Source organism: Sorghum bicolor, chromosome 1, assembly GCF_000003195.3.
Source record: "Sorghum bicolor cultivar BTx623 chromosome 1, Sorghum_bicolor_NCBIv3, whole genome shotgun sequence".
NCBI classification, from domain to species: domain Eukaryota; kingdom Viridiplantae; phylum Streptophyta; class Magnoliopsida; order Poales; family Poaceae; genus Sorghum; species Sorghum bicolor.
This window is the reverse complement of record NC_012870.2, coordinates 7,362,292-7,386,450: the sequence shown is the minus strand read 5'-3', so window position 1 is coordinate 7,386,450 and position 24,159 is coordinate 7,362,292. Positions and strand designations below refer to the sequence as shown.

The window sequence follows — 24,159 nt, the reverse complement described above, 5'->3', positions numbered from 1 at the left end:
GGAAGTCAGCCTTGGGTATATTTCCGAGAGAACAGTGTCACTCCAGAGATCATCCTAGAAACAAATAGAGGAGCTATCTCCTAATTGACATTTAGTAATACCTTGGTAGATGACATGAAGTCTGAGCACATCCTTCCACCGGAAGGAGCCTGCTTCCCTAGCAGTGTGAGACACTTTGGATGTGTAATATCTACTCCAGATCAAGTGCACTTAGGGAACATCCACAGATTATAGAACTTGTGCAGATGCTTAACTCTTCTCCCACTGTTTATTATTCTTGCCTGTCATGCAAATTTATTTATCTTGGTATGAACATAGACTTCACTTGGTGTCTGGGTTATCCACTGACAACTCAGAAGAGGTTTCGGTTTTCATCTGCCATCGAAGGACGCTACCAGTAATGGTATGTTTCTATGTTATAAGCGGGCTGCAGGTTTCTATGTTTCTATGTCCCAGAGAAGTGACGGCATGCCATCAGCCAGAGCTTTCAGGTCATCGGCCATCTTAATTTCCTCCCTGCTGAAATCCTTTGTTAGCAACGCATTCAGTAACTTTTCTTTGCACCACGTCTAGTAGTCGTTGATTGTTACGACTACCATTGCACCTGAAAAACTGCAGAAAGTAGTAGTTATTGTATATTATATTATACTGTCAACGTGCCTGTGCGGGAGAAAAGAAGATGCAGAACAAAAAACGAAGACATAAGTGTTATGTATCTATTATTCATATTTTATTATTTTTATATAATTTCAAAATTATAATTTATTTTATAATGATCATAACATGGAGTACAGTATAAGTTAATATATCCTTTCTTCATTATTACACGTTTCATTTGTTTTCCTCAATAACTTGTTGTGTATCAATCTCTTTTAGATTGAACGAATCCTATGTAGCCACCATTTAATTGATCATCAGTCTTCATTATCAGAGGATTGTATCTGGTCTTAGAGCATCTCTAAGAGACTCTTTTATATCTTGTCTAAATCACAAGAATAGAGATTTTGGTAGAAAAACAGCCTCTTCAACTGAATATCCAAATATAAATATCCAGTCTATTCTCTGTAATGAGAATCATAGTTTTAAATTTATAAAGGCATAAATATTAATAGTGTGTTATAATGCATTGAAATTTGAAGAGAATTTTTTCCTAATTCTGTTACCATCATTTATGTAGCGGTTCCGACCATAGTTTCATTATTTGATACTTGCTAGAAGATGATGCTTTGTGCTGATGATTTTTTTGGTCATCATAACATACTCCGAAGATCACATGGGTTTGTCAGAATTTGATGGTGTGGAGGAGGACAACATATAAGAGGGAGGCAACCTTCACCTATTAGAGTAATCTTTTGAGTTGGGTTAGGCTCAAGTCCTTAGTATGTCGTGTGCTCTGGTGGGCCTAGGTTCGAGGGGCTTCGGCTCTTGATTATAGTGAGCTGGGCCGGTATCCGCTGCGCACTCTAATAAGTTGTAGTATAAAAGGTTTTTTAAAGAAACTTGTATCAATGTTACATTGTTACTAGTAAGGTTGTTTGTACGCTGAGCTGCTGCAGGTTGCATCTGCTCGAAATCTAAGTGCAGTAAGGATATATGACTGACTTAGCATGATTATGTCATCTCAAGTAGCAGAGCAGCGTCAGTGTTCATTGCAGACTCCACAGATGAGCACTGGATGAAATCGAGAACATTTATTTCTGAGTCTCTTGGTTCCTAGTTAGTATGTAACTGCAATTCTCAGGTGCACGGTATCTAATTACAGAAAGAGTTGTGCTTTGATCTTGCACGGATTCCGAACCCTGCTCTGAAGTGTGAACCGAACCTTCCCTTTGCTAGGCAGGAACTAGACCAGTCAGTGTCCATGCTTACCTACCATGCCTTGAGTTGCAAAAGCAGGCATTCGATCATCTGCAGCGGCAATGCTCATCCGTCAGTGTCCAGATCTCAGACATGTGAAGAAGACGCTGGAGAGTGGAGAACAGCTAGCATGCGGCGCTGCTCATCTACAAAAACTTCAGGAACAGCATGCATACCTGCCTGCCTGCTGATGACAAGGTCGAGAACATGGACGCCTGCCCTGCAAGGCTGCAGCCATGGTCGCGCGCAGGTTTGCTGCTCGAACACCGCACAGGGAAGGTCGGCGGATCGCTGCCGTTTCCATGAGTCATGGGGAATGAAGCCTGGTCCGAAGCCGCCGCCGCTTTCGCCGCACAGCGTCTTCGGACCGGACATCATTCCCCTCGACAGCCATGAATCTACCGACTCGATCGACGATGCTGCAGCAGAACACACCCGGATGGATCGGAAGAACACGTCATGTACGCACGCGAAGCTCATGAAGTGCCCCGTGTAAGCACCGAGCGCAACTAATAAATATCCAGCGACGGGGAAGGAGGAAGGAGGAAGAGGAGGAGGAGCGGACGGCGAGAACGCCGGACGGACGCGACAGCAGAGATCTCGGGCGTGCCCGCGATCATCAGATGCTATTCGCGTCGCTTTCTTTTCGGGACGGCGACGGCGGCAGTCGACAGGGCGATCTGGTACGCGCGCGGCGCGGGCCGGGGCAGGCAAAGCGAAGCGAGGGACCGCGACCCGGCGATCGGCGACCGATCGTCCGTTGCGCTTGCTGTGGCGGGGACGTGGCGACGGGTCCGGCGCGAAGCGATTCGGGTGCAAAGCGCGGTGGATTTTTGCCCCCCACTTGAGGCGGGAAAGCTAGGGGGGAGGTTCGCTCGAGCGTTGGCAGAGGCACGAGGGGGAATCCCATCGTCGTCAGTCGTCACCACATGCTAGTCGGGATTCCAAGCTTAAGGATGAAGCTACAGCGGATGCCACGGCGCAGGTTTCCGTTGGAGCCTTTTTGTTTCAAAGTCAGCTATGCTATGCATCATCATCATCACCTGGTTGGTTGCGGCAGTTGAAGCCCTTTCGCCTTTGGATCACGCTAGCAGTTGGACTTTGAATTACTAAGGCACTGTTTAGTTTCCCTTCCTAAATTTTAGCTAGCTAAACTTTAGTCACTTTAGTAGCTAAAGTTCCAATCACATTAACTAAAAGAAGCTAAAATAGTTTAGTTCCATTAGTCACACAAGAGTGGCTAAAATAATTTTAGCTAGCTAAAAATTTAGCAAGGGGAACCAAACCAAACCAAACCAAACCGGGTTTTGGTAACACTTTCGCCTTTAGATTACGCTACCGAATTGTTTCACCTGGTTTTAAGTATTTAGCCCTTTCACCTTTAGATTACGCTAGCGGTTGGACTTTGTGCTACTAAGCGGTTGTTTGGATTTTTGCCTAAACTTTAGAGGTCTAAAAGCTTTAGAGTATTTTAGCTTAACTTTGAGCTCTGAAGCTCTAGTGTGAGGTGCACTAAATTTTAGAGCTAACTTTAGATCACTTGTTCAATTTTAGCATGAATTTAAACATGCTCTAAAATAAATAAATGAATATTAGCATGAATTTATGCTCAGTTTTTCACATATTCAATTCTGGGGCCACAGGTTACTACGTTGGCGAACTGTTTCATCAAATGTCAATAATTCATCATTGCACAAAACCATTATTATTCCACAACACCAGAATCTTAGAAAATTTTATTTCTTCGAATTAGAACAAGCAAAATTAAATAACTACCACACAAATACTAACATGCAGTGAAAAAAGAGAGATGGGAAAGAGGGAAAACAAGGATTATCGTGATATCTCGAGCAACAAGGATACGAGGTTATTGAATTGCCACACAAACGAGCAGATAGACAAATCTACACATGAGGAAAACAGATCAGTACAGCACAATTACCGACAAAGAACATGAATTAATTGAACCCCCCATTGAAAAAAGACATGAATTTTTACCTCCAAGCAAAGCAGTAGCACAAATTAAACCTAACAAGTGATGAAGCGTATTAGCACTCATGGAAATTACAAGTAGAAGGGGAAGAAAAGCATATCGACAAAGGAATAATGAATTCTACTTCATATGATGAATCGAGCCCAAGCATGTAGAAAATCAAAATCGGAAAGAATAATAGGGCCACCACCGGCTGATTAGATTCCATTATTCGAGCACAAGAACAAGAAATAGAAAGCAAAAGGTGTGATAGGTCACTTTGCTAGCATCGAGAGTAGAATCCTCAATAGGTGGAAGAGGAAGTAATGCGAATAAATGGTCACCGAAAATTCTAGATTTCCTATACATGCTACATCAAGAGAGTCATTGTGCATGCTTGTTGGTTCATACTGCCCAATACGAGCCAAGCCATGGATAAACTCATAAACGTTACCACTTACAGGGGCAGGCTCCGCAGGGGTTTTTGCATGCCTCGGGCTAGGCCCAGCTCAAGGTTTGGTCGTCTGGATAACCAATCACTTGATTGCTATGTGCCACGAGCATACCAAACCTAAGGTGACTGCTCTACTCCGTTTTTCAGTTCCGCTTCACGTTTTTTACCCAAACGGTTTCAGCTCCACGCACTCAGTTCGAGAAAAAAAGGGTGGAGTTGTAAGAGCACCTAAAAAGGTACTCCACAAACTCTAGTTTTTTGTGGAGCTACTCCATGGAGCAGAGTTTGTGGAGTAGTCCCGAACACCCCCTAAGTATGGGGTGTTTGGGACTGCTCCACAAACTCCACCATGGAGCAGCTCCACAAAAAACTAGAGTTTTAGGTGCTCTCACAACTCCACTTTTTTTCCTCGAACTGAGTGCGTGGAGCTGAAACCATTTGGTTAAAAAACGTGGAGCAGAGCAGTCTCAAACAACACCCTTAATGTTGAATTGGAAGCAACCTCGTCTTTCGTTTTTATTGATGATGCCACTGCTTCCTTTTGTGCTAGTGTTTCAAGGCTTCTTTATATTAGAGATTCAAGCGGGAGCAATGTTGCGAATTTAATTAATAGCTTGAAATACTTACGAAGTACGTACAAGTGAATCACTGAACTTGTCGTCAATCAGATTGAGGTCCGAAAGTTGTTTTCGTGTGACGTCGACTCCGATCCACCACATACGCAACGAACGAACCATTTTTTTTAAAAAAAAAATACGTTTATGTATTCATAGATAAGGAAAACATACAAGTACATGTAGATATAAAGAGACAGTACTGAAAGGATACAGATGAAACTATAATTGCCAAACTACAAAAAGGATCTAGAAAAAAAAATAGAATTACATCCCAGTCTCTAGATCCATTGCAAACTAAAGAAGCTTGGAATAAAAAAAAAGACGTCGAGCATCTTTCGGACACTCAACTCTGGTGTTAGAGGAGAGGAAGAGTTAGAGCATTATTCTCAAGCTACGTCGCCGCCTTCGCCTCGTTAACGTTGCCCCGATGAGGAAGACTTAGAGCCACAATTAAACTGAGCTCTGTCAACGACCTCCGCTGACCGTAGACCTAGAAAGATTTTAACATACTCTATATACATCCGTGTGGTAATTCCTTAGCCCTCCTTCCTCTTTGACACAGCTCCCCTGCCGAGTACTGAACAAACTAGGCCTTGCGTGCGAAATGCGTGGGTCCCCGACTCCCCCAAAACCCTCCAACTAAGGCTCGCTTGGTTCGTCGCGATAAATTTTAACTCTCGTCACATCAAATGTTTGGATATATGCATGAAACACTAAATATAAATTATTTACGGAACTAAAAACATAACTAGAGAATAATTTACGAAATAAATCTTTTAAATCTAATTAGTTTATAATTAAATACTAATTGCTAAATGTTATAGTACCTGTTAAATAATAAAACCTCCAACCAAACAAGCCTAAACCGGTCGCGTCGTCATCGGACGGTCCACAGGCCTCCCGTAGCGCCCGCAGCAGTCTCCAACGGCCGATCCGTGCCCGTCTGCCCGAGTCGCATCCCCTCGTTGAGCTCGACAGCGACGACCATGGCGGCGGCCTCTTCCGTGGCGCCGGCGAGGCACAGCTGCGCGAAGCTCTCGGTTCCGGTGGAGGACCCCAAGGCGGTGGCGGCGGGCGCAGGCACCGTCTTCGTCAAAGCCACGTGGCTGCCGTCCCGCTTCTCCCTCGCCGTGACCGATGGTGCCGGCGCCTGGGTCGCCGACGCCTCCGACCACGAGGTGCGCCTCCGCGCCGAGCAGTGGGACCAGCCCGTCACCGATTACCTCGCCCTCGCCGAGCGCTACCTCGCCTTCCAACAGCCTGATTCCACGTACTCCTTCCACGACGCCGGCAAAGGCAACCGCAGGGTCAGTCCGTTCGGCTCTTCTCGCCCAATTTTCATCTTACTGTGCTGTTAGTGAGCTGATTCTAGGCCAGGTTGAAAAAAACTTGCCTATTCGATTTCACATGGATGTATTCAGATTTACACTACCGCGTTTGATCCCCATTTAGGTCATTTTGCCCATGGGTTTTAGACTCAGAGTAGTGCAGATGATGTTAAAAGGATATTTCAGGTCTTCTTTTCCTTAGTCCACACATATCACTGATTTCCGTCTGCAATGTTGGATTCGGACCTTTCAAGGGACCTACCAATCTGTTCTCAAATTTGTATGCGGCTACACTGACCAGTTCCATAGAAAACATTAGTGAGGTCTTCAGAAAACTAAAGTTATAAACACTGTTGAATTAAGGTGCCAATGTATGCTGATTTGATAATACTTTGGCATCTGCTGACGTTTCAACAAACGTTTTGTGTGGTACTCATTACTAATGATGGCCCCCCTTGCAAACTTGTCATATATCCCTTTCAAGAATAAGGAGGGGAGCTGGCCATCTTTTTCATTTACAAAGGTCACCAAACAGCATTTATAATTTCAATAGTTTTATTAAATCATAACAGTAAGACAGTTTGAGGTATGGTCAACCACAGTTGAGATGGAACTAAGGAACCAAGAAAAAAGTTCAGGCAATAGACCAACCTTCAAAGATTAGCATATAGACCAGGACTTGGAGGTGAAAAGAACTGTTATCTTAGTATGTGCTCACCACCACCTCTAGTACTGATTAGTTCCTTCACATCTGGTTGTCTTGATTGTGAAAAGAACTTCTATCATAGTGTGTGCTCACCACCACCTCAAGTACTGATGTAATTAGTTCGACTTATTACTCTTTCCAACTTTTATATTGGTCTTTCCATCTTGAAACATGAAGATGTATTGCACTTGAGTTAAAATATGTTGATATGGCTAGTAGCCTAGTATGCATCTACTATTCAGACCAGTCTTCCAGCTTGTGGAAGCTAGCTCTTGCTTCCTTTTGCTTCTTGGATTTCTTCATCTTTGCTTATTTCCTGAAACTTTTTGTCTTGTTCCATTTAGCTCTCATGGACATTTGAAAGACAAGGTACCAAGTTGGAATGGCGATGGAAGCTGCAGCCTTCACCAAACACACAGCAGACTATATCTGAGATCCTGGATTTTCTTATGGATGCAAATATACGCTTGAGTGTATGCCCCTTTGCTTTAGCTCTTCCGTTTCAGACTACCTCTGATTCTGAAAAAGGCATGCTAAGCTATTATTATGTTTAATTTAAAGATGACACAAGGGCGAATTGGTTCTTGAGGTGCAGATGAATATCAAGTTGATTTGCCTGAATTGCCCACAACTACCAGTTACTGAACCACTTCAGCGCATTTCTTACTTGGGCCTAAATTTACTAAATTGTTTATATTTCCTTATTTAGGAAGAGGTTGTTAGGAAAACACAATCCTTCGACAAGTTGAAACAAGAAGCTGAGAAGTGCTTGCAACAAAGTGAAAGATTTAACAATGAAAAAACTGAGTTTGAACAAGCCACCTTTTCAAAGGTACAGTTTCTTATGTTACTGTGTTCATTCAGTGACTATTTTAGGTGATATTTTCTTATTCAGCTGCTTATGAAATTCAGCATACTGATGTGTATAACCTTGGCTTCTTTGCATTGATGTACACTGTTATTACTTAAAGCACTGGTTGCTGGGCCTTGCCTTTTTTGCTCCCTTTTGTGTTGATGTTTAGATGTCAATTCTTTTCTCATTTGGTTATAATTTTGATCTTATATTTATTTATGCATTACTCACCATTTTTGTGTTCCTCTAGTTTGTGGCTGTGTTAAATTCGAAGAAGGCCAAGCTCAGACAACTCAGAGATAAAGTTGTGGAACTTGAATCTGCTGGCAAGCCTCCCAAGGAGGAGGTTGAGCAGCAGGAGGAGAACTCAACGGACCGGACAGAGCTCTTCGAGGGAGAAAGTGACAAAGAAGCAAGCATCAATGATGAGCCCTCCGAGACAGGCAGTGGCAATGTTCATAGTTCTCCTGAGAGATCGGCAGCTACCTCGAGGGGAAGAGGAAGAGGTCGCAAGAGAGCGAAGAAATAGACTGAATGAAGCAAGCTAACTACTAATAACTGCCTAGACTGACAATAGCGGGTCCTAATTGAAAATCATTAGTCGATGTGGTGTGTCTGTCATGGAAGTATCGAAATAGTCTGATTTCCAAGAGCATGTGCCTTTCATGTACCTTGTGAGGTCCATCTGAAGCTGGCCTTCGTGGTGTATCATCCTAAAGTAGTCGGAAATGTTCTTCACGTGTTTCGGGCAGAGTAAGGTACCAAAACAATATTCAACGTTGTACCGGGAACTGATTGTGAGTGTGCTTTGGTGCATCAATGGAGAATATTTGCATTTCATCACATGTGTTTGTCCTGTGACATGCTTTTCCCCTGCATTAGTCCGGTCGTTTTCATGTCCCCCCTCCCAGACATATTTTTCTTTGCTTGGAAAAACGAAAGAAAAAAGGGAAGAGTTGTTTGACCACGTGTTTTTAATGCGTTTGAGGCGAGGACTGCCAATCAGTTTACAGTGATCCTAGCGTGTTGGCTGTTGGACCAAATAAACAGGGTTTCAGTTTCACGCGGCAAAACATTTCCTGCGGTTGAGTGTTGACCACCACCTGCTCCCCCACAACCTTTGCAGCAGACGAGAGAGCAAGCGCGAAGACGAATCGAATACGGACACGAATCTAAGCTGAGGTAAGAACTTGCTGCTGATCTGATGCGATTCGTTGATGCGGCTTTTTCTCTGGGAGCTCTGATGTCGCTGCTTGTTTTGGTTGCTGGGTAGGGTTACGGTTTTCTCAGCGAATTTTCGTTTGTTTTTCTTAGCTCTGGAGTGTTGTTTCCTTCCTTTCGTGATTGCGTCTCAGGAGATACTTTTTTGGAGGGGCAGTTCTTGCTTGGTGGTGATGATGAGCTGAATTTCGCTCTCTGTCAGTTTGAGCCGAACACGGGGTGATGCATATGCTTCGCTCATGGGATGGATCAACTGTTCTTGGTATCTTTTTTAGAAGGGGATGTTCGTGGCATCTTTAATCATTGGGTTTTCATGAAAATTGTTTGGGAAGATGAAGTAGAATTATTTTCTCGTTTTGCTGTTTCCCGACCCCAAATTGGCAGCAAAACATCATTCAGTGTAAGTAGTTCAACTCTCTGCATCACAAGTTACAGATCTCCAAACATATCTTGACATATTGCCATGCCTTTCATCTCTATCTCTTCTCGTCTAGCTCGAAGCATCAGCATATCTTCCATTTTCCTTAGGAAAGGCCGTTTAATTAATTTCTTGTCTATGGTTTTCCATTGGAAACAGTGCAAAGAGCGAGGTGGGTGAAACTCTGCTAAGAAATTCAGGTTTTCCTTGGGGCTCGCCGCTGTGTCCATCTTGGTCAGGTGTGTATAAACTCTGACGCCTCTATAATTGCATTACCTTGGTCTCTCTATTCCTATTCCGATGGAATCTCTCTGTTCTTGTTTTTATATTGTGCATAATTTCATTTTCTTTAGTAAAAAGAATTTTTATAATTCGCACTTTCTATGGTTTTCCTTCCAAACAGTGGAAGTGGAGATGGGTGAAACTCTGAATAAGGAATTGATAACTTCAGATTGTTCTTGGGGCTGGATTGTTGGGTCCATCGTTTTCAGGTAAGACCATGACAGACACAGACCTCGCTTCCCTTATGATTGTGATTGTCTTCTTGGTATTTTGTTCATAAGTGTCCTGCCTTTCGGGGCTGAAATTATTGGGATCCATCTATGTGTTATTGTGTTCTGCTGAACCTTGTGCTCTTTTACATATTGCTTGGCCGCTCTTTCTTTCTGCTTCACCACGAGTCTGATGCTTAGAGGAACTGATTCCCATAGGCGCACAAGGCTGTGCCTGCAGTAAAATTTCGCAAACGGAGTTCCTGACTCTGCTGCGGCCCATTGGCGGATGCAGGGGGGAGGGGGGGGCTGGGGTGGCTGCAGCCCCCCTCTTGGACTCAAAAATCTTTTAATAGGTTTTTCTTTTTTGCAAAAGATTTCATATATTTGGTATTTTTCTATGTTTATTCTACGAATCTTTGTCTTTGAACACTTTGAATCAATATTAAATTATCAATCTTAGCTATATCTATTAGTGCACTGCATTGAGCAAGAAAAAAAATTTAGCCTATGTTTATTTAGCCCTCCTCTTGATCCGTTTCTGGATCCGCCACTGCTGCTGCCGATCCATGTTCGTGCTCTTCGGAAAGAAATGTAGCACGTCATGAAGTAGAGTTGCATATACCTGGGTCTAGGTCTCATGTCAAGGTTATATAGTTACATCACTCGCTTAGGCTGCTGAAATCATTTCCTACTGTCCTACAAATTTGATCTAGGTGTTTTTTTATTCCCAGTGGAATTCAAAAACGAACCGTTTAGGCTAGCTCGGGCACAAGTGTGCTACTGAGTATCTTCTTGTTTGTTTGTATATATGAAGTAAAAAATAAGGGTCTGTTTGGATACATATGGATAGTTACTTTTAGGGCTAAAAATTAGCTCAAATTAGTTGTGGTTGGCTAGTTAGTTGGATAACAGCTAGTCGAAGACTTAGCTAAAAACTTAGCCACCTTTAGCTCTCTTATTTGATGCGTTAGAGCTAATTTTAGCTAATAGGTAATTAGCTCTTATATCTAAACTATGTAAGGGAGGCTATCCCCTGTCTTTTTCAAATTGACCACCCGATATATTGCACAGGAGCAGCCAAGACCTTGCTGTTCAAATTAAGGGAGTACACAGCAGAAAGAGAGGGCTAATCCATAAAAGAAACAATAGAGGTACACCAAACCGCAACTACACTTGTGTCTTCTCTTGGTAATGAGATGTTGCCAGTCAGCCAGAGGTTTGCAGCTTCTTTTATAGCTAGCCATCCCAAGACGAGCGGCACGGCAGTGGCGACCGGCGAGGCGACCGGGACCCAGCAGCAGCATCACCCGTGAGCAGGAGGAAGAAGTGTGCGAAGGACATACGGAACGGCAGCATTGACAGGAACAGGACGGCGGACATGGCGAGCTGAAGCCGGGTGGCGGGTGAAAGGGGTTTGGCGACGGCGCGCGACAGGCATGGAGCACTGGAACTGTCGGTGGCCGTTGCCACCACAGCGCCGGCACCTGAGCGGGTCACGGCAGTCACGAACCATGTGAGAGGGCGAAAGGCAGCGGAAGCACCCAACGGCGGGAGGCACCAAGGGAGCAGGCCGGCGTTTGCCCTTGCCCCGGTCGGAGCCGGAGGCAGTAGACATACCAGACGAGAGGAGGGCTTCAGCATAAGTTTTCGGCTTAGAGCCGTTAACAGCAGCGTTAATGGAGGCTTTCATCTGTCCCGGACCTGACACGCTGGAGGCAGCATGCATGGGTTCCTTCCCCTGTGACTGATCACCACCTCGCTGCTCCCTTGCCGGGGACAAGACAGGAGGAAGGGGAGCATCATAACTCCTGGTCGAGTCCGAGGGGGCTGTAGCGAGATTTGGAGATCTCTCCACGTCCAGCCTCTTCAAGTCGACACCGCCTCGAGCCCCGAGCACTGCGCAGGAGTTACTCAGCTCCGTTTCTCCAGGCAGAGGTAGGTGGCCGGGAGTAAAGTCTTCTTCCTCCCTCAGCTGGGCGGCCATGGCGGAAGCCGCGGGGAGAGAGGCATGGAGGGTAAAGATACAGTTATGCAGCTTCAGCTCCCGGCGAGTGAGGATGAAGCCGGCGACATTTTCGGAGGCGACTCGAGCGCAGAACACCGACGGCTCAACGGCCGAGGCACGCACGCGCTGGGGCGGAGCGCACAGGAAGAAGGACAGCATGTTGGAGATGGAAACGGCGGAGAACCTCGGAGAATGGAAAGGAGGAGTGATCCAGAAAGCACCTGAGTTGGAGCTGGGCTCAGGCGTGACGACGTCGGAGCAGAGGTCCCTGAGGACCAGAGACTGGAATTCAATCCCAGGCCTGACGCTCACCTGAACCACCTTTCTTCTTGCACTCTTGCTGCTCTTGTTGTTCTTGCGGTCTGCTGCGAGCTGCTTCGGAAGGTCCCGGTGCCGGCGCCGCCGCCGATGGCGATGGGTTTCTGTGGGTGGAGGAGGGCTGGGGAGAAGTGGTGTGAGCTTTGTGGAGTTGTGGGTGGCGGTGAGTGTGAGAGGCCCTTTCGCCGATGAGGTTTGGGGACAAAGGCAAAAGGGCGCGATGGCATTGGGTGGGTTGAGAGGAGGCGGTGCAGGGGGGCCGCCGGAGCGCGCCTCGGCGTAGCATGTGCCGGCGACGACGCGCCCGTCGCCGGGGTTGTCAGGGGCAGCCCTCTCTCCCATCATCGCTGGAGATTTTTACCCGGTGGAACGAGCATACAGCGAGTCTCCCACCCCGATGAAACCGGCGTGACATGGTAACTTTTAAGAACCATTGGCCAGGAGGTACCGCCAAGGACATGGTTCGACAACCTGCATGCATGAGAGTGCACCCTATATTAAATAAAGTGCCACCACATAAGCAAAATTATTGACTTGGCACAGTCATTAAATAAAAATGAAGGAGTTTCATCAGATGAGAGAGAAGTTTTATCCTCATGAAATTTATATGGCTTGGTTATTTAGTTTATAGTTTTGTTTACTTTTTCATAAAACTATGCGTTGAGACTGGCCTAATAGCAACTCATGTCCGTGTCACTTTATAAGGTTTGCACACATTTTAAGGATCAAACCTCGTAAAATTTTAACAAACAATTATTCAATTAGCTTCTATAAGTTATATTATATGAAAATGATGTTATTGAATTCCCATTTGGAAGCCCTTCCTTTCGGTTATGATTGTGTTCCTACAAGCATTATAGCATAATAAAAGAAACTAATATAGTCAAAGTCTAGTTTAAAGACTATGCCAAATCGAAGAACACCTTCATTTTCGAAAATGGAGGGACTCCCTTTGACTACAAATATCTTTTTTATATCGAAATGGTCCATCCTTGTCCTAACTAGGGGTTGTTTGGCACCGCCTCTACAACGATTCCAACTGAAGCCTTGTCAAACACCCATCAAAGAAACAGTTCCAAGGAAGAGAAGCCTAGAGGAGCCGGAGTTTTGTACGTGTGGAGCCATGAAAACATGGCTTTTTCTAGCTCTACACCTTCACCGTATCTGGAACGACAAAATTACCCTTCTACAAGAAAGTAGCGGACAAAACAACCCTTAGAAAAGAAAGCGGTGGGTGGCAGGTGGCGTGGCCACGACCGGCCCAAGCACGTGGCTGGGTGAGGTTGTGGCTGGAATAAGCATGCGGCTTTATACAATGGTTGTATTTTTATTACTTTGCAAAAAAAAAGACACTAGAGAGAACACTTTAATTTATAGTAAATTTATGTATGTAGAGCATCTCCAAGAGTTTGCTATTTCTAGCTTGTCAAATTGTGATGTTTGACAACTCCGTAAAATAAATGGCAAGTGAAATATTAGAGCATCTCTAAGAGTTTGCCAATTTAGACTTACCAAACCAAAAAAAATGGACGCAGCAGTAACCGTCGGGAGGCTTTCCAACCCCTTCGTGATCTGCTCGCGGGCAGACTGCGTCGCAGCGTGGAGACAGGGTACTCACGGCGCCTCCTCCAGAGCGGCAGGCCGTCGTACTCGCGGCGCCCCGGCGGCCCGCGGCGTGGTGGCCGTGTCCGTGGACTACCGCCTCGCGCCCGAGCACCTGCCCCCCGCCTACGACGACGCCTGGACCGCGCTCAGCTGGGCCGTGGCGAGCTGCGGCGCGCGGCTGGTCCGGCTCCCGACGGAGCGCGGATCGAGGAGACGCTCAGGGACGGCGGCGGATCGAGGAGTTGCGGAGCGCGGCCGGTCCGGCTCCCAACATCGCGCACAAGGTGATGCTTAGGGACGGCGGCGGGTTGCCCGGCGGAGCGCGGATCGAGGAGATGGTGCTCCTGCACCCGTATTTCCGCGGCGGGGAGCTCTTGCCGTCGGAGGACACGGACCCAAAGTTCCTGGCGAGAGGGTGCAGCAAACATCCAGTGCGGGCGACGTCCGCTTCCCAGGAACGCGCGAAGGAAAACAGAATGCCTCGCGCGTGATTTGGCGAAGGAATCCGCCGCGCGGAGAACTGCACGCGCGGAGGAAGGTTTTGGCAAGTGCGAATAGCAAATTGTTGGAGAACTTTTTTTTGCAACTTTTGTCAAATTTTGTAGTATATCAAGTGGAATAGCAAACTCTTGGAGATGCTCACTTCAAAAGGTTTTAGTTGCTAAAATACAGTTCAAGCTAGCCCTTTCAATTTCTCCTCTTCTATCAGCTAAATACATAGAGGTAGAATAGACATTTGCCCTCTTCTATCTATTTCGTCAAAACAGGAAAACTATTTTACCGAGTATTTCACTAAATGACTTCAACTCCACCAGAGTACTTCTGGAGAAGAGCCAAAGCCTTGCCAAACAGATCCTAGATATGCTCTACTTCGACCAATACACATGCAGGTGCCCAAACGTTCTTTGTGTGGTGCTATGGTGTATTGGTAGCATAGCGCCAGAAGCATGTATTCTCACCCCAAGTTCAACACTAATTACCTCCATCCAAAACCGTCCGACAAAAAGTGATGTTATGTCTTAAGTCAAATAAGCTTATGTTCGACACTAAATAGATATTTATAGAAAATATTATCAATATTTATGACACCATATACATTAACTATGAAAATATACATCATCATTAATGTAATGATATTTATTGATATCATAAATAATATATTTTTCATATAAACTTAGCTAAATTTAAATTTGTTTAACTTAGGACTACCAAAATGACACTCTTTGCATGACGAAGGTGGTATGTTTGTGTTTTCTGGGTTGGCTAGTTTGTGTCATTTCTTCTCCTAAATCAATTATATATAATATGTCATTATAGTTTATTTTAGGAGATCTAATGACTAAAACATAGGGAGAGTAGAAAATTGAACTTAATAGTATATTTTAGGAGCTCCATATATCGAGTTTGAACACATACACTTGCCTGATCTAACATGACTTCTATTTTACAACATCTAGAGAAAAAGGTTGGGTTTAGAAAATGGTGAGACCAAAGGTTCATCGGACTGGGCTTACGTTAAATTTTGAAACTAGCAGCTTAATTAATTTACATATACCCCCATTAACCCATGTTAGACAATGGTTGTCTATTTGTTCGATCACTGATGCATCACTTTCACACACACGTGGCTGATTTGTAAATTCCATGTGTATGTAAATGAATAGGATCGATCACCATTCACTGAACTTTACAAAAAAAAAATGCATGCGTATCTAGAAGTTGATCCTCTGAATGGAATGTTTTAGATAGATCTAAGATGACTTAAATTTTACAGAGCCGCCATAGATGTATAAGTTTACAAACGACGTGGAAGGGTTCGTCTTATTAATTGTTGAATCAGTTTTAAAACCATGAACTCAGTTGACATACATCCAACTGGCCCTTGTTTTAACTATGGCTGCACAGCTCCAATATATGTATGCAGCATCACTTTCACGTATGTGGTTAGTTTGCAAATTGCATGTTGTAGCTAGTAAATAAGAGATGAAACCATCCAATATCTGGTATTTGGAAAACAACTAATAATTCTGCTGATCTAAAGTGTATTTAGATAATTGGAAAAAAGGTCTATTTTTAGAGGATGTTTGGATGCCAAACCTTCTAGTTTTAAAACCATAGGGTGTGTTTGGTTCATTTTCTAGACAAGCCTGGCTAATAAAACTAAGCCGCGCTAATCTTAGCCTGCTCCAACTATGCCAATTCACAGTTTGGTTGTCTTTATTGTGTTAGCCTGAATACAACACATGTTTGTTTGGTTGGTTGGGTTGCTTTGCATACAGTCATCTCTTCTTTAGGATGGTGAGTTCACCCCTCTACAGCTGCTGAGCATGCCCCTCGCCACCATCCTCCTCCTCACCGACCTGAACTGCACATGAGGCGATAGGTCCCTGGGAGCCGGGGCGGTAGCGGAAGGGGGAATCAAAGCCCGGTGAGTCAAGGCAGGAGGTGAAGGGGAGACCGGAGGAGGCAGAGCCGAGGCGGGCGCAAGCGGGGGCAACAGGGCCTCCATGACCTGCTGGTGCCGCGGTGGGACCGGCAGCGGCGGTGGATCCAGGCGAGCGTCCCCCACGCATCCTCTCTCCATCGAGTGTGTTGCACTTCCCCGCAGCGCAGTGCTACGTGGCCACGACAGAACCGGTTACGGGAGCATCTGCAGACGGAGGGGAGGGGTCACGTAGGAGGAGAGATAGCCATGACGAGGCGGAGGTGGCGAAGGCACGGAGTGCACGCTCACGACCTGATTCGGCGTGGCGGGCGGAGCGTGACTGGTCGACCTTGAACTCGTGGAGGCTGCGGCTAAGGATGGGTAGCATAGAATGAAACCATGTGGTGACGAGAAAGGAGCATCGGGGCTGGCTCTCGCCTGACTTCAGAAGAAGCACCAACCCCGTATTTCTTTTTGGGCCTAACTCCTGGCGTATGCTGTATGGATGGCCAGTTGGAGCATGACTCTAGGGGCTGATCTGGAACCAAACAACACAAAACTGGTCAAACCAAGCCAAAAGCCAGCTTGGAAGCCCAGACAAACACACCCATGATACTCCTAAAACTAGGCCTTTTGGAGCATCAACAACTCCAGATTTGGTGCGTTCCCCCTTGATAGCCTCATGGATGTTTTGTTAGATTCATTTAACAACTGCATAATATGCCATTATTAATCCATGTTAAACAACGTAACGGCTGCATGCTTTGTTCCATCATGCATGTGTGCGCACGCATCACTTTCAGACATGTGGGTGATCTGCAAATTCCATGCGTACGCAAATGATCTAGACAAGAAGAACTACCAATCACCTCGAACTTGAATTGGAAAACAAGTTACAAGTGCCTGAACTTTACAAAACACATGGAGGCCGGCGCGCGCGCGGAGGCTATCACGGGGAACACACCGAATCTGGAATATTTGGAACCACCAACGAAACGACCACAGCACCATGGGTAAAGTTTTCTTTGCCCTTAAGTGCATGTGCCCTCACTCTCCTACCTATTGGATTCGCTTTGAGAAGTGTGCAAACACACATCTCAATGCAAATCTGCTATGAGATGTGTGTTTGCACATTTCTCAATGCGAATCCAATGGGTGAGAGAGTGAGGGCATATGCCCTTAAGGGGGAAAAAAAAAACCGCGTTGCAGCACCATGACTATGCATGGACCTTGCATATTATATACATATAAACTGCACTGTCACCCTCTGTCCACATGCCACAACAAAATTAACAACAAAACCAAATTTACCGGGCGATCGATCAAGTGAGACTTTTTTTAAAGGAAAAAAAAGGAAAGGGACGTCGTACTACTAAGTACATGCATGCACGAACAACTCGGTGAGGAATAGTAGAAGCTTCCGTGTCGCCAGAAACGTGTCCAGGATGGGAGCAAGACTGCAAGAAGAGAGAGTAGAAGAAGATTATACGGTCAAGGAGCAGTCTCTACTCGTCATTGCCTCTTCAAACGTCCACGCACGCTATCTCCTCGCACGGAGTCATGGTCTCTCTCCACCGTGTCCGTGTGGCATGCATGGCATCTGACGTGTGCTGTCTACTATAGCTCCTGGTCCTAGTTCACATAGCAGCTTAATTAGGTGGCTCGCCCTGTTGATGCTCTTTCCTTGAATTTTTCCTCCTCAAATATATTTATTAGGCTGATACTAGGGAAAGTGCAAATGCGTACGGATTTTTATATCTTTTGTGTACTGTGGGTATGTGGCACAAGCACAACGTGCAAATATGATTTGACTGGTAGTTAGTTAGCGTGGCACTTCTTTGAACATAATATGTCCATGATTTTTAGTTTTCTATACTAATAAATAAAGTAAGTGCATATTAAGCCATCAAACTTGCTGTTTATAAAAAACCTCTTATATTTGAATTTAACTAGGAAATCTTTTAGTTTGTCTCAGCCGCCACATTTTAACCATAGCTAAACTCATTGGCACGGTAGTATGTGTTTATCTCACTTAGATGGTTTATCCGTGTGTAAATTTGTGAGTAATGCTATAAATTATGTATTTTAATTAAATTTCAAAGTGATGTCCTGGAATTCTAGTCGCAACCATGTATATGAATCGTCAATGTTGTATAATAAAGTTTGAATTGTAAGTGACACTTTTCTGCAATGCTGCAAAAAGAAATAGCTATTTTTGACCTGTTTTTCAATTGAATCCTTTTATAATTATGAAATTGTAAAACCCAGTGACCAATATATTAGGCTATCTCCAACACAAGACTCATTTGGGAACCCAAACCTAAAATGGATCTTCAACACAATACCTATAGCCTCCAACAGAGTACCCATATAGAAGACCCATTTTGGGAGAGGCATAACCCAAATTTGGTATCCTCTCTCTTCGAGACCCATTTGCAGAGAGTGTTGTCTTTTAGGTCTTGTTGTTGAAGAAGACTAAAAATAGGTATGGAACTTTTTACCTGTAGCGCTACTTAAAGGACAAATAGGTCTTGTATTTTGGGTGATGATTGCGAGAGATAGTGAAGCAAATTTTGCCATTCCAACATCGGCATTCGAAATAGCAGCTCTTGTGGGGTTGCCAGCGTCAAATACAGCGCTGGCTCTTGCTTCCCAACAAGTGGCCCCCTACGTGGAACCTTCTGATCGAGCCGGCTCCTTTTTATCCTACGTGTACGCCAGCCTCCAAGCTCCAAACCGCGTCGCCGCAGGCTAGCAGCACGTGCTCTTTTCTTTTCCCCCTCCTCACACCGGATTAACAATTGCGAAATCCCAGGTTTGACCTTTCCCCAGCCTTGTTATCCCATGGGCCCCACCGCCCCCCATGTCCCCTTCCCCTTCTTCCTCACACACGCGGGGCACTGCCCCTCAACACGCCATTTTGACCACGTGACCGAAATCCTAATCCTCCCCCCGCACCGCACCGCACCGCACCGGTGCCTATATTTAACGCGCGCTCGAACACTTCTCTCCCGGCAACCGCAAACGCAACCAAACCGCGCTCTCGATCGGCTCTCCAGTCTCCCGCTCCCGCCGCGTCGAGGTCGAGCAACCGGACCTGCGCGGAGCACGGCGGCCGGAAATGCAGATGGACTCCTACAATTACGCCAGCTTCTTCCACGACGAGGCTGCGTTCTACCCGCACGTCGCCGTGCCGCCCTCCTCCCCGGAGCTGCCCTTCGGCCTCATTGCCTCGCCAGGGGAGATGGAGCCGGAGCCACCGTTCGCGCCGCCGATGCCGACCGCGTTCCAGGACTACGACTACCCCGGGGCCGCCGTGGGAGTCGGGGCGGGAGCGCCGTTCGGGGGCCCCAGCGTGCACAGGCAGGTGATGGACGCGCTGGGCGGGGACGGACAGCGTGAGCAGAGCATGGCAATGGCAGAGGATGGTGAGGAGGAGCAGGAGCAGGAGCCGCGGCGGCAGCGGCAGCGGCAGCAGCCGGCGGGCGCCGCCGCCGCCGCCGTGGAGAGCAGCCGCGGGTTCCGTCACATGATGCGGGAGCGGCAGCGGCGGGAGAAGCTGAGCCAGAGCTACGCCGACCTGCACGCGCTGGTGGCGTCCCGGTCCAGGGGCGACAAGAACTCCATCGTGCAGGCGGCCGCCATCTACATCCACGAGCTGAGGGGCGCGCGGGAGCAGCTGCAGCGCCGGAACGAGGAGCTCAAGGCCCGCATCCTGGGCCACGACGCCAGGCAGCAGTGCGTCAAGGTGCAGTTCGAGGTGGACGAGCCGGCGTCCGCCATCGACTCCATGATCGGGGCGCTCAGGCGACTCAAGGGCATGGACGTCAGGGCCAGGGGCATCCGCTCTAACCTCTCCGGACGCAGGCTGTGCACGGAGATGAATGTCGAAACCACGGTGAGCACTCACTCTCTCAATCCTCCTCGAGCTTCATTGTTCAGTCGACGTTCGCTGTTCGGAGCGAAGCTCAAATTTCTCACCAGCTTTGCTGACAATGGCTGATCCGGAATTTAGGTTGGAAAAAAGATACAGCAGTTCAGTCACATACAAGATTGATTGTTGGATAGGAAAACAGATTGTCGCTAGTATAAGGATGAAGAAAGTTTGATCTAATTTGGATATATATATCTAGGCAATCTGATTAAACAAACAATAGATGATATAACATATTGACACGAAGGGAAATCATATAAAACAGAGTCATTCCACTTCAAAATTCACATTTTGACACTGGTCAACAGTGTCAAACTCCTGCTCAGGTCTCCCTACTTCTGAAAAAAAAAACTTCAACGAATCCTCACATGCCGCTATTAGCTAACATTAACCTTGCCTGTCAAATCAAACACCAACTCCAATTGCCGACAACCCTGCCCTTTTTCATAGTACCACCATGACAAAAAAAATTAAAAAAAAACGCAACATGTCAATCTTCAGTGCCCTAAAAACCAATTGTCAACGCCTCTCCAATTTGATTGTCTGAATATACACGCAGCATCTCATAATTGTGGAGCTTATCATGATAATTGATATTTGATATTAGGAGTACGTCCTCTTCTGTTGCTGTTGTTGCTTTTTCTTCTTTTTCTTCTCGCAAATGGATGTGCCACTTGTTAGGCCTTGTTCAGTTGTCAAAATTTTTTGCTTTCGGGTATTGTAGTATTTTTGTTTGTATTTGAGAAAAATTGTCTAATCATAAACTAACAAGGCTTAAAAGATTCGTCTCGTAAATTATAGGCAAACTGTGTAATTAGTTTTTGTTTTTATCTATATTTAATACTTCATGCAGTTGTCGTAAAATTTGATGTGATGGGGAATTTAAAAAAAAATTGGTACTTTTTAGAAATAAAAAAGTCCTTACTCGACGCAACACTCGAACAGTAATCTTACGACGCGGTTCCTCTTGACGTCTTGTTGTGTGCAGATTGCGGCCGGCGAGGTGGAAAAGGCCGTGGAGGAGGCTCTCATGCAGGAAGTGGAGAGGAAGCAGCAGCAGCAGCTTGGGGCTGGGAGCGCCGCTGCCGCCCCTGGTTTTGCAGGCCCTCAGGCATCATCACACGTGCAAAACGTGTTCTGACACGCGATCCTCCCTCAAGCCCATAAAGAACAAACATGAACTCCAAGCCTCATTTATTGATTCTTTTTAAGAACCGGATGTGCAAAAAAAAATGAGCATCCACGTCCCTGGCTCTATTAATTAAGTACAGATCAGTGTTTTTTAGGAGTATCACAGCCAGCCTCCAAGTGGCATTTGTGAGCACGTGTATGAAATCGTAGGACTCGTTGTTACAACAGAGAAAAAAAAGAGACGTGCAGACATGTGATCAAAAAGCTCGAAAGGGGCTGGAGGAAGCGGGCGAGAAATGAGGTCGAGGAGGGGCAGGGCACGTTCCCGTCCCGGTCGTGCGGCCGTGCCGTGTGGGCTCTGTGCTCTGTAGATTCCGAGTCGCGGCGGCAAACCGGAACCAGAACCACCGGTGTGCTCTCCTTGGTTTCTACTCCAGCTGCTACAACTACAACTGGTGGTCTTGTCAAAAAAACTACAACTGGTGTGGCCTTTTTGTTTATCGTGTGGCTGTAAACCGAAGCCATCGGCATCAGGGTCAGGGGGGGCACCAGCCTCGCCTGTCAGCGTCGTGCTTAGTTGACCGGAGCAGATTTTTTTGGTTTGGGATTAACCACTTCCTGGAAATTTCACGTGAGTTAGCTGGTTAGAATTGGGCTCTGAATTGTGCGCTGCAGTGACGTACGTCGCTGACACTGATATGTACTTCTATGTTATTGTTAATTATATCCCTCAATGGAGCTCTAATCATCGTGTACTTGTTCTTACAAATCCTCGAGTCCAATGATGTACTCGTTCTTACAAATCACTATAACACTCCAAATTTTTGAATTTTAAATTTAGTTTGAATTTGATTTAATTTTGGCTTAGTTTGAATTTCTGAGAAATTATTAAATAATTTACAAAATTAAATAAAATTAAATATAAGGTAGAAACATGTTTGAGTTTGCATTCATGCTGCAGCATAATTTTTGCTTGATTTTATTGATTTGTTTGTGCTTGTTTTGCTTTGTTTTGGAGCAAGAAAGATAAAAAAAAAAAGAAAAAAAAGGGGAGAACCCCCACCTGGGCCGACTCTCGGCCCAGCGCCCCGCACCCCTCCCCTCTCCCCTCTCCCGCACGGCCCAGCAGCGGCCCAGCCTCGCAGCAGCAGCAGCGCCCCTCTCCCGCACGGCCCAGCAGCGGCCCAGCCTCGCAGCAGCAGCAGCGCCCAGCCGGTACCGCCCGCTGCCACTGACGGGTGGGCCCCACCCGTCAGGGTCGCCCCCTACCTCCGTCCGAGTCGGAAACGGCCGCCGCCGTTCGTTCCGATTTCCGCGCCGCGCGCAATCCGAGGACCCCGGGGCCACCCTAGCCTATTTAAGGCATCCCTCAGCCGCGCACGCGTCCCTAAGTCCTAACCCTAGGAGCCAACTCGCCGAGCTCGCGCCGCCTCCATCGAAATCCGCGCCGCCGCCGTCGAGCTTCTCTTTGCCGTCGACGTTCCGCGAAGGTGAGACCTCCATCGCATTCGCCTCGCCGAGCCGCGCACAACCGTGCCCTTGGCGTGCCCCCTGGTGCCCCGGTTCGCCGTCCCCGCGAGCTCCGGCCCGCGCCAATGGCGCCGCCGCGCATAGCGCCGCCGCGGCCGGCCGCCCCGCCGCCTGCGCGTGCCCGCCCCGGCGCGCGGTCCACCATGGACCGCGGCTCTGCCGCCCCGCACGGCCGGTCCACTGGACCAGGTCCACGCCGCCCCCGCGCCTCTCCCCGGTCCACTATGGACCGGTGGACCCCCGAGCCCCCCCGGTCCACAGTGCCGCCATGGACCGGGCCAACCGCCGGCCGCCACGTGGCCAGGACGGCCACGGCCCCCGCGCGCCTCTGCTGTTTTGCAAAAAGGCCCCTGTATTTGTTTAAAATTAACCCGCAGTCCAGTCCTTTCAAAATTATTTAAGTTTATGCCCTTAGTTTTTGCAGTTTAACCCCTAGCTCGGTTAGAATTCATTTATTTAATCCAAAATGAGTTTTAATTCAGTTTTTAATTAGTTTTTATTACGAAAAATAGTTCAGTTTATCTGCAGAAATGCCATTCAACTTGTTTTAGCCATATCTTTTGCATCGTAACTTCGATTTAGGTGATTCTGGTCGCTATAGTTTCGTTTCGTCGAGTAGAATACAGTAGTACAGTTGTTTTCTGTTTTCGCATGCTTTGGTGTACTGTTTCTGATTAAGCTTGTTTGCTTGCATGTATTGTTCCTATGATTGATGATTGTCGCGTATAGCCAACGAGACGTTCGTGAAGGAAGAGGTTCAGGATCCCGCTGAGTTCGAGCAACCCGACATCGATCAAGGCAAGTGCAGACACCGTGTCTGCGGTTCTGCTCGCGGTGACCGTCAGTGTCCCGACGACCATCGTCACGCCGTGAGTCTTTTCGACGGTTGTCGGGAGAGCGGCTGTGGTGACGCCTGCTGGGAGGTGGTGAGGTCCGGCTTCGATTAGTCTGGTCGGAGGTGGCTTCCGTGTAAGAGACGTCCTGGACCCTCTTGAGCAGAGTGGCTGTCTGTCCCATTGCGGCAATCAGGTGTGCTCGGATGCTGGTCCGGACTCCCTGGCACTCGGGGGTATCAGGGAGCCGATCTAAATTAGCCATGGCGACAGCCACGTTAGCGCTTGGCGTCTTGTAGACTGGCTGATCCCCGACCATGTCAAAAGCGTCGTTAAGATTATGTGGTGGAATTTGTTGTTGTTGCGCGTCTGCGCGTCGTTGGGCGCGATCGGCGTTACGCTGCTCGCGGAGTTGCCTCTGCTCATCTGTTTCTCCATCAACGACCGGTTCGTCGGCG

The 24,159-nt window shown here is 46.9% G+C and overlaps 3 protein-coding genes across 3 annotated transcripts; 2 read left to right on the top strand and 1 right to left on the bottom strand.

Annotated features, from left to right (window-relative positions):
- Positions 1,673-2,554, bottom strand: LOC110431682. The gene is made up of 2 exons (XM_021451014.1): positions 2,034-2,554; positions 1,673-1,908 (listed from the first exon to the last, which is right to left on the bottom strand). The coding sequence occupies exons 1-2, from the start codon at positions 2,335-2,337 to the stop codon at positions 1,853-1,855; spliced, it is 360 nt and encodes a 119-aa protein (XP_021306689.1). The 5' UTR covers positions 2,338-2,554; the 3' UTR covers positions 1,673-1,852.
- LOC8060493 (DNA repair protein XRCC4) lies at positions 5,776-8,630 on the top strand. Its single transcript, XM_002466439.2, has 4 exons — positions 5,776-6,207; positions 7,279-7,407; positions 7,644-7,766; positions 8,038-8,630. The coding sequence occupies exons 1-4, from the start codon at positions 5,887-5,889 to the stop codon at positions 8,314-8,316; spliced, it is 852 nt and encodes a 283-aa protein (XP_002466484.1). The 5' UTR covers positions 5,776-5,886; the 3' UTR covers positions 8,317-8,630.
- Positions 18,769-22,093, top strand: LOC8060491 (transcription factor BHLH148). Its single transcript, XM_002466437.2, has 2 exons — positions 18,769-20,171; positions 21,196-22,093. The coding sequence occupies exons 1-2, from the start codon at positions 19,395-19,397 to the stop codon at positions 21,346-21,348; spliced, it is 930 nt and encodes a 309-aa protein (XP_002466482.1). The 5' UTR covers positions 18,769-19,394; the 3' UTR covers positions 21,349-22,093.